Raw genomic sequence first — 17,632 nt, forward strand, 5'->3', positions numbered from 1 at the left:
ACATTTGCTGGAATATTTTGCAAAATTGTATAACATGTTTTTGCGGAATATAAAAACGAAAGTACCGAGATTTTCTCGAGTAGCACGATTTTTTTATATTTTACGCTGTAATTGTAAAGCATTATGTATACTTAATATATAATTACTCGAGTAATTTGATCGCCCTAAAGTAGAACTCGAGTATAAATATAAAATTGGAAGTTACTAATTAAAGAAGATGCTTTAATTAGGGTGCTTTTATAATTAAACTTTCGACTAGACGTTTTTCTTATAATCAACATCACATTTTAATTATATTAAACCCACAACGGTGATGGATAATCCATTAAATATTTACTGTAATCAAGGTTAAAGGATTACTTTGGTACGGAGAATTTAACGCTTTCGTAATATAACTTATACTTAGAAATATGTAAGATCAATATAGAAAATTATAATTAAAATATAAACAACACATGACATCTAACTTATCTAAGCATGCAGAAGGGGGTTGCGAACGTGCGATATGTGCATCTTTAGACGTTGAAAGAAGATCAAGCCCAGCAGAGTTAACGGAACTTTTCGGTCCAATAAAATTAAATAGGACAATAATAAAAGTCAGTGAAAACTCTACATAGGTAATTAACGTACTAATAAGTACCAAAAATATGGCCGGGCAGTCGGCGCCTGGTGATGACGTTCGCAGCCCCTGGATCTCGGGGTCGGAGACAGTCGCATGCGAAGCGGGAGGGGCGACGGTGGGGCAACATGAACGGGGCTCACTGAGAGGATGGTGCGGCGGCACGGAGAACGTGTAGTACTTGGCTGTTTGGTTGTGTGCCCGGAGCACAGAGCTGTGCGTCAGCGTCACCACCACCACCAGCACCGACGCCAGCGCCAACATGAAGAAGGACGCCGCCACGGCGGTGACCACGCGCCGTCTCCGAGCCTCCTTCCCCGCGTCTTCGGTTGGCACCTCGGGCTCCACAGGCTGCGGCGGTGGCGGCTCCGGAGACCGGCTGCGGACGCTAGGGCCACGGCTGTTGGGCAGCTCCAGCGTGTGTCGACGAGAGCGGCGCGTGCGGTCGCATTCCGCAGCTGATGAGTGGTGTCTTCGTAAGCGATGGGGCGCCCCGGGAGCGGCACGACACGAGGCAGAGCGAAGGGTGCGCACTGGCACCATCAAGTCATCGCTGGCGACTCTGGGCACGCGGCCCGAATGCACGGAACGGAAGGAGTGGTCCCGTGATGATCCACTGGGAAACGCGAGGTCGACTGAAGCGCGGGAAGAATGTCTCGAGAAGCGATCGCGATCCCGATCCCGGTGTTCTACGCGCACGGACATGGCGGGTGTAGCTCGCGATAACTCCCGCCCGAATGACGCGAGGGCTCCCCGCGTGGTCTTACCGCGCCGCGCAATCGTGTTTACACTCGTCCCAAATTGAAGTTAGCATAAAGAAGCTTACAAATAATCCTACATGTGAAGACGTAATTTCCAATGTATGTTGTCGAAACTGTATATTTACCTAACTGAGAGTATTTGAGCTAAACTATAACGTCCGAGCGAATTATTCAGTACACATTTTCAGCGTTTAAACTTAATTTAAAAGAAACTGTGTTTGAGAGCAAATACAAACATTAAAATGAGTCGATAAAATTTAATTAAGTTTAATCCATGAAGGCATTAAAGTAAATTTCTAAACATTATATCAAAAATATAAACCGGGTTTGAAGTAGGTACTTATTTTTAAAATATTACATTTCACATTAATGGATTTGATTTAAACAGAAAAACATTAACAATTGTTCTCATTGGTAGAAGCGCAACGGTAAATAGAGCGAGCGGCTTTTGTTTTGAAATATGCGTTGTCAAGTTAAATTGTCTCGGAGGCGGGAAACAAAACAGATAGTGTAGAAGTTGTTGTATGGCCACAGCATCGACACTATTCAATAGACCTTAGTAGAGCTACGCGTTCTCTATACCCCACCTATAGTCTGCTTGCCTGGTAAATCACGCATCGTGGACTCAACCTTGTATCTATTTACGGCCTAAGAATGCAGAAACTGACGTACCTTTTCCATATTTACATTTTGCAATTATTTTAACAAACTTCACCAAAATATAGAACAGACGTTGGTGTAACAAATCGAACACATTTAAAACGCTTCGCTTGGAATCTAAATAACTTTATTTATTCAATCTATTTACTACCGAAAAAATAATCTTTAAAATGAATCCTAAGTTTTCTTAAAGTATATTTGGTCCAAACACGAAATATTCATTAATTAAAATGGGTCACAAAGTATCAATGTATATAAAAATGTTAAATGTGAAATTACGTGAAATATAATAACTGTATAACACGAAAAAGCTCAATCATCAAAAACTTTAGTCTTTTATCACCATTGACCATACAAAATATTTTAGAAGGTAACGAAAATAAAGATCAAAAAATAATATTTCCTCTGTAATATCGCAGTAGAAATAATACAATACATCTACCACAGTAGCCAATCTCAATTCACGATTGAGGTTAACTTCGCAGAAGATTATATGTAGTACAATTACCTACTTGTATTCTTGCATAAAAATAGCCCTCTATTTGTCTCCTCTTGTATTTTCAAATCAACAGATATTTTTTTTCCAAAACAAAGTAAAGCAATGTAAGAAATCTCCATTGATAGTCTAACTATTGACTCCTAATAATATATCTATCTATACTAATATTATAAAGCTGAAGAGTTTGTTTGAACGCGCCAATCTCAGGATCTACTGGTCCGATTTGAAAAATTATTTCGGTGTTAGATAGCCCATTTATCGAGGAAGGCTAAGACCAATAAGACCGGAGCACTGCGGGTAAAACCGCGGAGCACAGCTAGTTAAAAATAACATATATCAAGTAGGTTACCCGATCTCCTTGAGCGGAACAATCGGTAGAGCAGTAAGTTAGACGTATCATTATAATAACTAATTGATGTCTGAATACGGATATCAATCATGGACGTCAAAATACCAAAGTAACAACGAGAAAATATATGAAACAGTTAATCAATACATGGAACAGAAATAACACGTTGTTTATGGTTTCTATGAAATATTATGCTCATCGTAATATTGTTTTACTTAGGTTCTCTTATTTTTTATCTGTTTTAAAGGTCATGAGTAAAACTGTTTTTGTTTGTTACTCTCGTTGTGAATAATCTCAAAAACAACTCAACCGATTTATAAAATACATAATAAAAACTAAATTTTCAGTACGAACAATATCTGCTCATAGGATCTTAACTTATATACAATATTAATTACTAATAAAATTACTTATTTTTAACTCACAAAATCAACATAATTTAAGAAACAACTATGAGAATAGAACTAGGTTAAGACTTACGACTCGTATAATATTTTTCACGAAGAAACATTATATCGGTGCAGCGTTGCAATTTTTTAACGCTTTACAGCCGATTTTTTTGATGAACTGCCTTCCTATTACCCCAAATGTTTATTAGAACTTTAAAATACCAATAAAAAGTTAACCTCAAGTATTATACTAATATTGGTTTCAAAATGTAAATTTTCAGGTTTCAAAATAAAAAAAACAGCTTAAGCAGTAAGAAATGGCAAATGCAAATGGCCTTGATCAGTGATAAAAAGTAAAAAACTCTCATCTATCTGGATAAGCTGATCAGTAGACAACTGGTCCGGGAGCCAGCAGCAGATTTTATGACCAAGTTCCTCTCAAGCGGTAATTAGTAAAATGCATCAAAGTATAGTATTATGAAGCCTCGTGAACGTCAGCTGGAGCTCGGTTGGGGGGAAGAGCGGTTGTAGCCTCCCGTATCAGCTGACGGTTTTTCCACCAAGATTCAGCCAGCTGACATATATATTTATCCACAGTTACATATAAGGCATCATCAGGTAAATTTTTGTTTGAGAGAAAATAACGGAAAATAAATTTTTCTTTAAATTTAACTTTCATGTTCGAGACACCAGCTGACGTATAATACACCATGTTGTAACCAGCTGACTATTTTTTTTCGTTGAGATATTGGGTTAGCTATAATTTGACAAATTTTTAGCTGAGAGGAAATGAATGAATGAATGTATTTTTTTTCCTATGTGCGTGGGAGGCACCCCCCCAACCGAGCGCCAGCTGACGTTCACGAGGCTTTATAATACTATACTCTCATGCGTCTGACGAATTATCTCTTGAGAGGAAATAATGAACCCAATTTGCACCTGGCTCCCTAACCAAACGCATTAAATGTATAAGAGCGTATATAAGGGTTGATTTCCCATGCAAAATAAGACATAGGCTATTTTTTATTCCGAAAATCCCACAGGAACGGGAACTTTGCCGGTTATTCTTTGAAAACGCGGACGAAGCCGCGGGCGGAAATCTACTAGACTATTCAGTATTCATATACACTAGATTCTATATGTATAGTCTATGCTATGAATAGGTCATAGCATAGACTTGGTATACATACACACTATAGATAGTACATAGCGATAGATTCATGGTAGAGTTAGTTTGGACGACACTTATTAAGTGAGTAGACATGAATAATGCAGAACCTTTGTAGCACAAACCCGATCGTATTAACGTTCTTTACGTAGGTTTTGTTGAGATTTCGAGGGGTAAAAATTCATTTGCCTATGGTTTTTTAGCGACGTCAGCTTTGATGAAGTTTTTTAAACGAAGCTATATTAAAAGCCGTGGAAGATCCTGGTGATTTAAAAATAAAATTCTAATAATAATTTGTAACATTTTACAGGATGAGGTAATTAAAATATCTAAATCTCGTTTAAAATCTCTTGTAAAGTTTTAAAATTATTTCGATGGAACTAAATAAGTCCTAAATATTTATAAATTCTACAAAGTACTAAGATTTAAAACACATTAAAACGTCTTCAACTATACTATCTCCCGACAAATATTTTCATGTAATATGTTGCCAAAAATTGAAAAAGCTTGCACTGTAAAATGTTATCAAATCGAATGTAGAGCCAAGCTTCTAACTCTACCAGCTAAAACTTGACAAACTTAGTCTTAATTGCTTGGCCGTTTTATTACTATAAGAATTTTTACACCATAAAAATACAGTGAATAAGTTTTTAGTTTTCACCAAAATACAGATTTCCCGAAACCCACAATTATAATAAAAAAAACACTTCAATTCATTAATGTATTTCTTACTATATTCTTCACTAGGTAACATGAAGTTGTTAATTTAAACAATACTTCAATACCGGTAAAGGCTAAAAAGCAATTAAGAATTTCAATTATTATTTTCCTACGCGAGTCTTTAGAACTTACCTTTACTGATGAAGCTAAGAAGGTTTAGATAGCTATGAAGGTATTTCAATATGAAATATAAATTTAACTTTAATGATAAAACACTATTTTTACTATTAAAAAATGTAATTAAAATCTTCGAAATTAAGTTTACAAAGTTTTTCTACAATCATGTAAATCCCATATTGAAACTAAAATAACAATGGTACTATTTTTATATGTAAGCAGACGCCGCTCTAAACCATGCATGTATCATAGTTGCAACCGTAATTACAGGATGAAAAAGGAAGGCTTTACTGTATCTGCCTTTACATTGCTTCACATAAACCTAATCTTATATGAGAATCTGATAACTCCTGTGTGTTGACCCAATTCATCGCAGAGCATTGTTCAACAGCTTTGAATGACCCTTTAAACAAATTTAGACACAGACCCCGCGGCAAATTATTATCCTTTAAAAAATTTTCCAAACAAAAATACGTCAATTAAATTTAAAAGAAACTACAATTATTATTTTGAACAGTCAAGCTTTTCGCTATCTAATCCAATTGATTAACAAACGTTTTATTTTTGGATATTATTACTACAATTTTCGAGTTAGCAATTTGATTTTCCAGAACAATCAAGCAAATAAACGGTAGATTATTAATTTCAGCACAATAAAATATGCAAGAAAATATTATTGGGAATATACCGTTGTGACAGGGGATACAGAATTAATACTATAATCGTTTACCTTTAATAGTCCGGCTTGAATGCTGATTTCAGATTAGGTTGCGTTTATGTAACTGCTTGTGTAGGAATAATAATTTTTTAAAACTAATATATGTAATGGATGAAAAAACAAGTTCAAATTATATAAAAATGGATTGTCTTTTTTTTTTAAACGTCAATTAAGATTAGCGCCAAAACACACCAATCCATCACTCCTTGCTTCATGAAGAAGAGACAAAGCAAAAACCATATTTTCGCATGTTTTATAAAATTAATATTGATTAGAAACATCGTACATCTTTTCTGACATGAACGTTGGTTAAATTTTATTATCACTTCTTTTTTTTATGAATTAATATGTTAAATAAATAAATAATAATAAATGTCTAAAAAAAATATTTTTTAACTTGCGTATAGTTTCACTACTCAAACCTTTTTTTAATTACTAGCAAAAAATTTAAACTGAACGACAAACATAATTGCTAGCTGAGAACGACTCGAGAATGCTGATTTCGTCGTAGTTTTCGTTACCCTAAATAAATAAAACCGGCCAAGTGCGAGTCGGGCTCGCGCACAAAGGGTTCCGTAGCAGCAAATATAATAAATTACAGTTAAATCAACCTATCTCAAAAACTATAAGAGATACTTTGATCAAACCAAAAATCGTTGAAAGAGTTAATTAGCATGCATCACCTCTATTTTTTTTAGAATTTTATACCCCGTAGTTATAAAAATAGAGGGGGGGGGACATACTTTTTACGACTTTGAGAGCTGATATCTCAAAAACCGTTCACTTTAAGAAAAATGTTTTTTAGAAAACTTTATATCATTTTAAAAGACCTTTCCATTGATACCCCACACGGGTATGTACATCGAAAAAAAAAATTTCATCCCTCAGTTACATGTATGGGGGGCCCCACCCCCAATTCTTTTTTTTACTATTTAGTGTCATATTTTTGTAGCGGTTCATACAACACATATTCCCATCAAATTTCATCACTGTAGTACTTATAGTTTCCGAGTAAATCGGCTGTGACAGACGGACAGACGGACAGACGGACAGACGGACATGACGAAACTATAAGGGTTCCGTTTTTGCCATTTTGGCTACGGAACCCTAATAATCGTATTTATTTTGCATAATTATGTACCCTGTCTGCGAAACTAGGAATATTAATTATTTATTATCCAACGTTCCTTATTGAAATAAAAAAAATAGTATAGAAATGTAATTATAGGGACTTAGGTCTTAGTAGCTTCCTAGGGTGGGAGTCAGTTAATCTATGAATAATTAAATTTGATTGCTTCTAATATTACAAGTAATAATAACAATTACGCATAATTAATTGTTAGTACGCTGTACTATCACAGATTATCTTCTAGCACGCACATAGGTACAATATACATATAACTACACAATCCTATACGTTATATATGAACCTCATTATGCACATTATATCCTATAATAAATTTGGAAAATCCAAAAGTGCACGCCTCATAATTTTTTTTTAATAAATATTTATTAATTATTATTTTTGTTTATTTGATAACAATTAAACCACATCGAATCAGACCCTGAAAAATGAAAGGGTTCTATTCCTGAGCATACTCAAGCGTAAGAGAAAAAAAAAGACTCGATTAGTAAAGTATTTCGGTCGCTATCGTGTTAACAAGAAAAAGGATCCGCACATACAGACACACGGACGTCCAAGACAGAACTTTTTTAAACTGTTTTTTAACTAGTTTAAATAACAAAAATGACATCAAAAATATCATGAACGTTAAAAATAGTGTTTTTTCTTAATATGTGTGTGTATGTATTATCTTACAAGTGCAATGTATGATACATAAAGACATTTTAAGTTTGAAAAATCAGATGTTTTGCGCGAAGTGACAGTAGTACCCACCTCAACGCTTCGCTTATGAGGCGTGCAATAATTTATAATTATATAAAATAAATGTAGAAAACAATGAGAAAATAGATAATTCTTATTATTTCTTGTGTTTGCATTAATAATTACATGATTACAGCTCATTGAATATCGCTACAGCATTAATTTACGAAGATGTGATTAATAGTTTCCTGGAATCGGGTTTCAACTCAACATTGATAATACGAAATATCAGAACATCGTCCTTGAGCTGTATAGATAGATGGCTAGCCAAGAAATACAAAGAACATTCGTGACCTATCTACATAGTGATAAAAGAAATGATAAAATAATAATTTTATTATTTTAATAACAAAGATAATCTTTTAAAATTTCAGTTCACCTAAAATTTATAACCTCTACTTTTTTAGTACATTTATATTAAGTAGTAGGCTATTTATTTCTACCACTGGATTAAAAAGAATGCACATTTTTAGGTATTTTATGTCTTATCTATATACAATTATTATATATTTAACTAACTAGAACAACGTAGCCTAGAATTTAATACGTCTATTTGCCTATTATGATTAAAACAACATTTCATAAGTGAAGGCATGTTAAGCAGGATTGGTCAGTGATTCTCAGAAACGAGCACCAAAATATTATTATCGCAGTCAATATTTACAAAGTTTGATTAGACCTGTAAGTCAATAGGACTTCGCAAATACCACCACAATACTGCTACAGGCTGATTGAATTACACAATTTATTAATCATTTAGCCTATAGACGTCGTAAATGCCACACAAAGCCTTCGGTTTTTAATTAAAATACTTTTAGCAATATAACGATCAAATTTTGTAACATATTCTCGTATCTAAATAGATCAAACAACCGCGCTAATTACAATGAGGTTTCAAGAATTTTCCAAACTTGAAAAGTACAATATGAAATTGTAAGTAAATCACTAAATAAACATTACCAAGTTCGTAACGATGTATGGAAAAACTTGAGTACAACAGTAAAATCTGTTTACGAGGGCCTTAAACTAAAAGTAATAAAAAAAATTATCCCGCGACAGTTCGGTCCATTCTTAAAAGCTTTTTGGGATTTTCGCTTTGAATAGTCTAAAACATTCCATTTATCTTGACCTTACAAATGAGATTCTACATATTTTATGTGTATTACCTTTGCGTTGGCCTGTTTGGCTTTAAATCAACAGAAAACATAAACGCATGTTTCAATATTAAAGTTTGAAACTTGTAAAAAACACGAGAAAATGCTCTTGTTTGTGCAGAAATAAATCTTTACTACGGAACTTTCAAATTTAAAGCTCGTTTTCTTGACCGATATCAAGTTGGGTCGCGGTGAAGATAAATGTCGGATTCCTTTTACACAAACTTATGGCTTCGAGCTACTTTAATAGTCCACTTCCATTTGACCTTATTCCTTATAACTTCCAAGAACTAAGACAAAGGTGATGTAATTTTATGTGCGTCCAGTGCACCTTAAATGAAAATGTTTTATAACCATACATTTTGGTCTAACACAATACTAAGTAATATATAATACCATAGTATTGAAATATTTTCCAATAGGTTTTTTTTACTAGAGATCCTTTGAAAAAGACATAGACTTATCTTTGTCGTGAAAATAACGTAGATCGTCCTTGTGGAACGATTTGCCATCCTCAGTGTTCCCAAACGGATTCGACACGGAGACCTTCAAGAAAAGGGCATATTTGTACCTCAAAAGCCGGCAACACATTCGCGGTGGCCCTAACATCGCGAATGCTTATGGGCGGCGGGCATCACTTTCCATCAGGTGACCCGCCAGCTCGTGTGCCTGCTTAAGCGATTAAAAAAAAAAAAAAAAAAGATCTTATCCATACTAATATTATAAATGCGAAAGTAACTCTGTCTGTCTGTCTGTTACTCAATCACGCCTTAACTACTGAACCAATTTGCATGAAATTTGGTACAGAGATATTTTGGTACCCGAGAAAGGACATAGGATAGGTTTAATCCCGGAAATCCTACGGGAACGGGTTTTTCTTTGAAAACGCGGGCGAAGCCGCGGGCGGAAAGCTAGTATTTTATAAATGATTATTTATATTGCCATTTTTCAATCTTTTAAATCGGGTATAGGGATCCGCCCTAGGCGATTCCTGTGGTCTTTCTCTGGGGTTCGCAATCGAAAAATAAAAATGAAGGTTTTTTATATTGGTAAGGATAAATTATATTTTAATTTGTTGAGTAGGCACTTGGAATAAACATTCACAATATAAAAAGTACATATGAAAAGTGAGAAGAAGGTATTATTTTGATAATCGATGCTTCCAAAACGACGGAAGGTTTTCAATCTGTATCGAACGTATTCAGTATTAGAAGGCGATAAATTTTATATAAGAATTTCCATTAAAACGGCCCTATAGTGGTCGCTAGAATTGTATATTGCATAAAAACGTATTTAAAATAATATTTAGAATAACTTTTACAAGGAATGAGATTTGCTGATATAAAATCAATGTTTGCGCTATAAAAGCGTTGAATAATATAATATTACATACCTATGTAGATATTACATTGTTTGCGATCACCTTGACACATTGTTATCATGTTTACCCGCTGTAAGTTGTTATTGTATTGAGTTGCCCATATTGTGTCCATTTATTGATCTTTACCTGCCTCTTTTATATGAAGTTTTATGTACCTAATATTTGCAAAGGTATTTAAATATATTAATAAACTCAAACTCAAACATTTGTTTATTCAATTAGACTTCTTATAAAAGCACTTTTGAATCGTCATAACATTACCACCAATAAATTTTTTAAACAAAATTAAATTTTATGTTCAAAGGATAGAATTCAAAGGTAAATTTGAAAAATTAAGAAGAAATCTATAAGTAACTTTAGATTAGCAATTTGAAAGCGTCCTTTATGTTATTGGAGCCTAAGCGTGTTTCAAATTAGAAGCCGTACGTACCTATTTAAGTTAATTAATTACATATTATCGGATTCATTTGTAACGTGGAAGAATTAGAAAATTAAGTTTTCTATTCGCTGCAAATTCGCAATATGATCGAAACGTATATACCTATGTAATATTATATTTTGTTGCGTAAAATATCTATGACTAGACGTTTGAATGCGTATTTTACTGCAGTGAAATACAAATGTTTCAAGTATTCATTTAAATGATTTTTTAAAAGAATACTTCCACCGCTCATCATTTCCTTGTAATTCATCTATTTGAGCCTCAACGTTAAAGTTCTCGAGCACAAATAATCGATAACTTTATTCAATATGCATAAATTATATTCCAAAACTTTCCACCTGCCCAGCCATTGACAGAAATCAAATGTACCTACGTCTATATTCAGCTCATTTAAAAACTATGATGCCTTAGAGATTACACTGTACGTAAATCAATCACATATATACGAGCATACGAGACGTAATTTTAGGTACACAGTTCTTAAAATAAGGTCTTGTGGGTTTTAAATTTTGAAGAAATTTATAATTTCCAAATCTTATACTACACATGTGAAAGCTACTCTAGAATCGATTTAACGGTTCCCCTGTTTGTTTTCACGCCTGACTCAGTGAATGGGTGGAACATTTAGATTATTGGATATAAGAATATACTAGAATTGAAACACTTTTTTATTTCAAAATCAAGTCTTGAAAGGTTAAGATTGGTAAAGCAGATGTACATGGCAAACAGCTGTCAACGCCATTATACTCATAACAGTATCATAAGATTTCGAAATACATTCACAATGTACATACAAAATTGAACGAATGACTTCAATAGCAAATCTAAATCGAGCGTGAGCTTTCATATCGAGTAGCTAAATGAAAACCGATCGGGAGCTGTTAAAACTGCTGACAACACTTACGGCCCACACTCGACCACGATAAATAAAGATAAACCTTTATTCGTTTAGGGTGCGTTTCCACAAAGTGTGACGATATGTAGCGAGGAATACGTTGGTAAATAACCAGTAGTATCGCCTCAAACGCTTCAAACTACAAACTAAATGAAGCAATATGATTGGTTATTTACAAACACATTCCTCGCTACACATCTTCGTAAATTATTGGTGAAAAAGCACCCTTAGTTAGTAACTATACATTTATGTAGAGCTACATGTATAGATAATATTGTATTATGAATAGGAAATAATCAATAATGCGATTACTATTTTAAACTATTCTGTGCTTTTAAATAGTAATAGGTATTTCAGTTCTGTAACTTTACCAAAACGTTATTTGTAACCTTTGAGTGAATTGAGTTCAGCCAAATTAAGTGAAACTAAATTTGGTGAAACGCAGTACCCCGTTACTGCTGGCAGAAGAAAAGTGTACAAAAAGAATTAAAATTTTAGCATATTGTAATGTCCGCACGAACGGTGTAATCTCTTCATCGGTTGTTGAAGATACCAATTGTCGCTATCTGGTAATGTTAATAAACGAATGTTTCGCCATTCTTCCACTTCCTTCTTCTTTTGTAAAAGATATTCTAATCTTATTATTTGTTAGCATCACAAAAGCAGCTCTAAGGCAGAATTAAATTATAACGAAGGATTGTCAAACTGGCAAAATCAAAGCATTTTCTGGGAATGCTATTCATGATTTTACAACATATGTCCTTACAAAATCATTAAAAAATTCTATGCATTTAATACAAATTTGAACTTTCGATTCTTATATGAATTTAGAGCAGTGTTTTCTCTTGGCTGATTATTCCCGACACGATAAACATACGAGAAACACTTAAACACAAATAGGTAGTGCGAGTCGGTGGCGTTCTATTAATAAACAAAGACCGCAGACCATTAAAATTTTATTATAATCCATTACTGACGTAACCGCAATTTTATATGGAACAAAAGTGCATGGCTGGACGTATTACCAAGTCAAAGTGTACTTGGAACACCAAAAAGCTGATTTATTTATAAAGTAAATGAGGGTTTTTTTAGAATTCCTACGCACGTCGACATCAACGCAAAGGAGCTTGAAAGGTTTCAAATCTCAAAGGTATTACAAAGTTGGGAGAAAATTCAATTTCTTAACGTGCTCTCTTATCAATAATATTTCGTAGAAGTGCAGTATCTTTTAATTAAACATATTTTATGATTGGTTTTTATTAATGTAAGAAGAGACAAGCCTTTCTGTTCTCATTTCTTAGTTTTAACCTACATGGAAGCTAGGTGCTGTTCTTGGCTCTATATTTCCAGTCAGGTCTTTACTTATCTTTGTGTATTCTTATGAATTTTCTTAGCGTCAAGAAATAAGCATGCCCGATGGATATTTACTTGTACTGTGTTAATATGTTAAAAAAGGTTTTAATCTACATAACTTCGTCCCAAATTACAATCCCTTTGGTATCGTGTGGGTAAGATAAGAAACGTTTTGTTGTAGAATAATTAAATTTGAAAAATTGTCCTATTTCAGTTTGTTTATTACAAAATATGTTAATATAATTGCTACATTATGATGTTTTTCATACATCTTGAGGGTAAAATTGCTACGTGACTGGAATTTTACACTGTTAACGACGGCCCCATGACGTCACCACAACACAAAACTGTACCTTCCTACTTCATTATGATGCTTCTTTATCCTCCTTTTATTTCATTTCATAAAAATTCCTTTGAGATCGTCTATGTAGGTTTTATGTATCAATTACGCAATGGTACGTGACTGTTTTAAGAATAACGTGATTTTGTTCCACTACACACACTGATATCTACATTAAAGCGCCATTGTGGTTTGGTGCTTTCATGAATAGAATTGATCAAGAGCAATCCGTAGAGTATCATCCTGACATCTACGCCCACTCAATTACTTACCTAAATAGAATTTAAAGGTTTCAATGAGTTTCCAGGAAGGTTTAGGGATTAGAGTTTCTGCCCCTCACTAGTCGTGCGGAACGCGATAAGAACGATAATATTTTATTGCGATGTGAGCAGGAATTATAATTTACCCAATTATTTGTACCATGCTCGACTTTCACGTGTTTATAAACAACGGTAGTAATAACGCGCTTCATGGCTATGGTAAAATAATACCCTGGTTGTTATGGGGAGTGCTTTCTACCGTCGGCTCTAAAACAGGGGCTATAGATTCATACGGAGGCAATTTAGCCACAGGTGCACTGGAGTAAATATAGAAAGTGCAGCTTTTACTCTAGAAAAGGAGACAAACTGTTGCTCGGTTACCCATATATTTGGTATTAAAAATTTATTCAACTAAAGGATGGCAGAGGTGTTTTATTTTTCGTAAGTTAATATGAGATGTAATATGAGAACGTTAATATGAGATGTAATATGAGAACGCTTCCTAATACTACTTACTTTTAACATAAATTTTGTAAAATATAAGAAGTTACAAAATTTGCTTGTATACAAAGATAGATATGATTATGCTTGTTCTTCCTTTTATACAAAATCTACTGAACCGATTAATTTGAAATTTGTAGCTAGATTGTGGGTGTGGAATAACATAAATAGACATTATACAGGCACAATACGAACTGTTAATAATTATAACTTTACCTAAGATAGTAATATTACTAAAGTAGAGTAAAGCGTAAAATTAATACAAAACAACCTAGAACACAACTACTTTTTATAAGAAAGTGAATTTTTTCATTACACTGGAAAATCACAATAGATATAAAAAGTGCGCAAAAAGTATGATAAAATTGTAAGACTTATTAAAATCCCGAACGTTATAATACAGTGAGTATAATGTTTAAACCTATTTTTATAGTACTTAGCGTTTTAAAGAACTTATAACGAAAATCCGCGGGCTTGTTTCGTAAGAATATTTATTTTGAGGTTAAATTATAAGCTCATTACCTCAGTAGGTAATATGAAGCTTCATTCTTTAGCTGTTGGCTGGTAAATACGGCGTAGGATTAAAAGAGGAGGTAACAAGAGGTATCCAGTGCGAATGACGTTATCAGAAAGAGTGACTCGCAGGTCGCGACGTGAAACCCGAGCTTACAAATAAATTATCAACGTAATCTGTTTTTAATTATCTCAATTTGCACGAAATTTTGTTTTTACTTTCTGTTGTGTTTAAATTTACCTTTTTGGCGACGGCCAAAACCTTCCGTTGTCAAGTAAAATTAATAGTTAGGTATAAGAAACATATTCTATTAGAAAGTTGTGTGCACACAGCACACTTACATTGATTTTATCAAACGCAACGTTTATAGGCGAATTTTAAATTTTAAAAAAGCATACAAAGGTCATTGTATTAAAAAATTTATTCAAAACAACATTCTTATAGCTGCTTTCACTCACTTTTTATTACAGCGTTTCCTTCATACTTCCATAGGGATTTGAAAAATCCTTTTTATGTGGAAGCCTGCGTCGTGTTAATGTAATTTCAAGTTATGGTGCGGCTTTATACTGAAGGGTATTTCACGTGAGGTAAGTGGTATATATTGCTTTAATTATAACTAGCCGTACACCCCGGGCCCGCTCGAGTTGTAGTGGTAGTTTTGTAAGGTTGTTTAATCCTTAAATAAATTAAAAATTCGTTCAGTCTTTCTTTAATCATTCATAACTAGTGTAAACCGGACATTCTTTAATACGCTAGAAATTCAAATACGAACGAACACATATTAGTTCAATGTTAACATCATTTCTCACAAGTCTTTAGTTAGATCGATAAAAAAGTCCCTTTCAATATTATTCGCCTACTCTACCCTATTAGACTGAGACCTATTTTCGAACAAAAAAAATGTAGGCGGTAAAAATCTTATTGACCCTCTTCTAGAGGAGAATCTAAATTAAGGAGAAACTCTACTTGTGTTTTTTATTTAATATCAGGGCGAGTAAATCAGGCCACCAAATCTTAAGTACTCTATCATAGTAATCTACATACCGCCCATAAATATTCATCATACAGGTGTTTTGCCGGCCGAATATCATACAGGCCATTTTCACATGAACGATATAGAATTTTATGATATGATTTTTGTGTCTGAAGATAGTTATTAGGCTAAAAAGAGAAATACGCTACTTTTCGCCGGGATAAAAGATTCTCATTCCCATGGGAATTTTCCCTTACTACGCAGGCGAAACCATGAGCGAAAAGTTTATATAAATGACAAAAAAATCATTTTCTGGGTTTTGTACATCATCTGGGCATAAAAATACAAAAGAGAACTAAAAAATTTTTATTGCCTAACTACATATATTTAAAAAATAATCTGGCTTTAAATATATATTGTACTTGTAGGTCTGTAGTCTAGATAGCATGGCCAGCAAAGCCCAACGACGCATATATGCCGTTTTAATTAATCTGTAAATGCGAGATGAGTTGAAACGTGGGCGTCGTCTGGGCCAGACACCGAAGCTACATCTATCAAGCATTTATTATGAGAACATTGTACCGTTCGTAATATAGTGGAGAAACGTGACGCTTCATATACCGATCAGTCGATGTTTTTATTGCTATTACGACTCATATCATCTATATTTAGCGAACTATTTTATATATAGAAGTCAATAGAGCGGCCTATTAAGGAATAGGTTTCGCAGGCTAGGTACCAATGTAATCCATCTTTTGACTTTTACCACGGATAATATAATGCTTTTAGTATATAACATTTTATAAAATATACGATACATATATAAATACATTGTAATAAAGTCTTATTCAATATTCGCTATTTTTCAAAAAGATTGTGTAGTACTGAAGAAAATTGGCTTCAACCCACGGACAGATAGACTGACATTTAAATTCTTATTACCTGAGGAAGATCTGAAAGTAAATATATGAATATGTACTTTTACTCACCTTGAGTAAAAGATAGCTTATTAAACCCGGTTCTCGTCACAGTGCCTTTGGGAATATGATATAAAAACGGTGAAATAACTAGTATGAAAGCAGTGTTATTATCTTTGTTCGCAAGCAATTAATACATAATGGTTTGCATTGTTTCTAGATAAATGTATTGGGATTTGTGAACACTGTTTGAGTATAAATAATTTGAATTCAAAATCTATGCTAAAAAATAAAAAACATTTTCTTTGTTCACAATTACTTCCAAATACGTAATTATCTCTTGCTTTTTTCTGTCCTGGCCTCCCCTGGGTTGATTCAGAGTATAAAAAATATAACCTATGTTACTCGGTGAAGTTTTAGCTTTCTATTGGCATAAGAATGTTTAAATCGAAAGAGCAGTTTTAGAATTAAAATATATAATAAACAAACAAATTGAACTATTAATAATAATATCCCTTTATAATTTGTAGTTTACTTCGCATAATACAATGTACAAATCTTCAAGCATCAATACTTAGGAAATCTTGAGATATCGTCGCTCTGCTAAATCTAGTGGCAATTTATATTCTGCGGTACAGCCAAATTGATTTTGTGTGTTTTGGTCACAACATCGGATAGCCTACGTTCATCAAATCGTTACTCGTTAATTCATTAATACATTGTGAGTATATTTACTTTGTTTATTTAGGTGTGGACATTGTTTATTTTTGTATGTGTTTTTTTTTTTTTGTGCTTGAACCACTTTTTAGTAATAAAAAGGATATAAGTAAGCTATGTTACTGTACCAAAACTATTTTTAGATGGACAATGGTTTATGTTTTAATGCCGAACTTTTCTTCGAGAGTCTAGTTAACTATAAAAAATATAAGAAAATGTATCTGCCTTAAATGTCGCGTTCTCCTAAATTCGAAGGAAATGTTTCAAGAAGTTTAAGAATCTAGGAAATGAAATAACAAA

The 17,632-nt window shown here is 33.4% G+C and overlaps 1 protein-coding gene and 1 long non-coding RNA gene across 3 annotated transcripts in view; one reads left to right on the plus strand and one right to left on the minus strand.

Annotated features, from left to right (window-relative positions):
* The window catches only part of LOC149485086 (uncharacterized), a 28,044-nt gene extending 26,673 nt beyond the window's left edge, over positions 1-1,371 (minus strand). The window contains exon 1 of one of the 2 annotated variants that reach the window (XM_089699851.1): positions 763-1,371. In XM_089699851.1, the coding sequence (XP_089555977.1) occupies positions 763-1,324 (562 nt within the window). In that variant the 5' untranslated portion in view covers positions 1,325-1,371. Of the gene's footprint in view, positions 1-640 lie in introns of both variants that reach the window. The other variant, XM_089699850.1, reaches the window with a different exon arrangement.
* The window catches only part of LOC149485087 (uncharacterized), a 200,850-nt gene that overhangs the window by 7,104 nt on the left and 176,114 nt on the right, over positions 1-17,632 (plus strand). The gene's annotated exons all lie outside the window — the stretch shown is intronic.

Source organism: Colias philodice, chromosome 10 (genome assembly GCF_061535455.1).
Source record: "Colias philodice isolate Cphi_HAF_F1 chromosome 10, ilColPhil1 Martin Lab GWU primary, whole genome shotgun sequence".
NCBI lineage: Eukaryota > Metazoa > Arthropoda > Insecta > Lepidoptera > Pieridae > Colias > Colias philodice.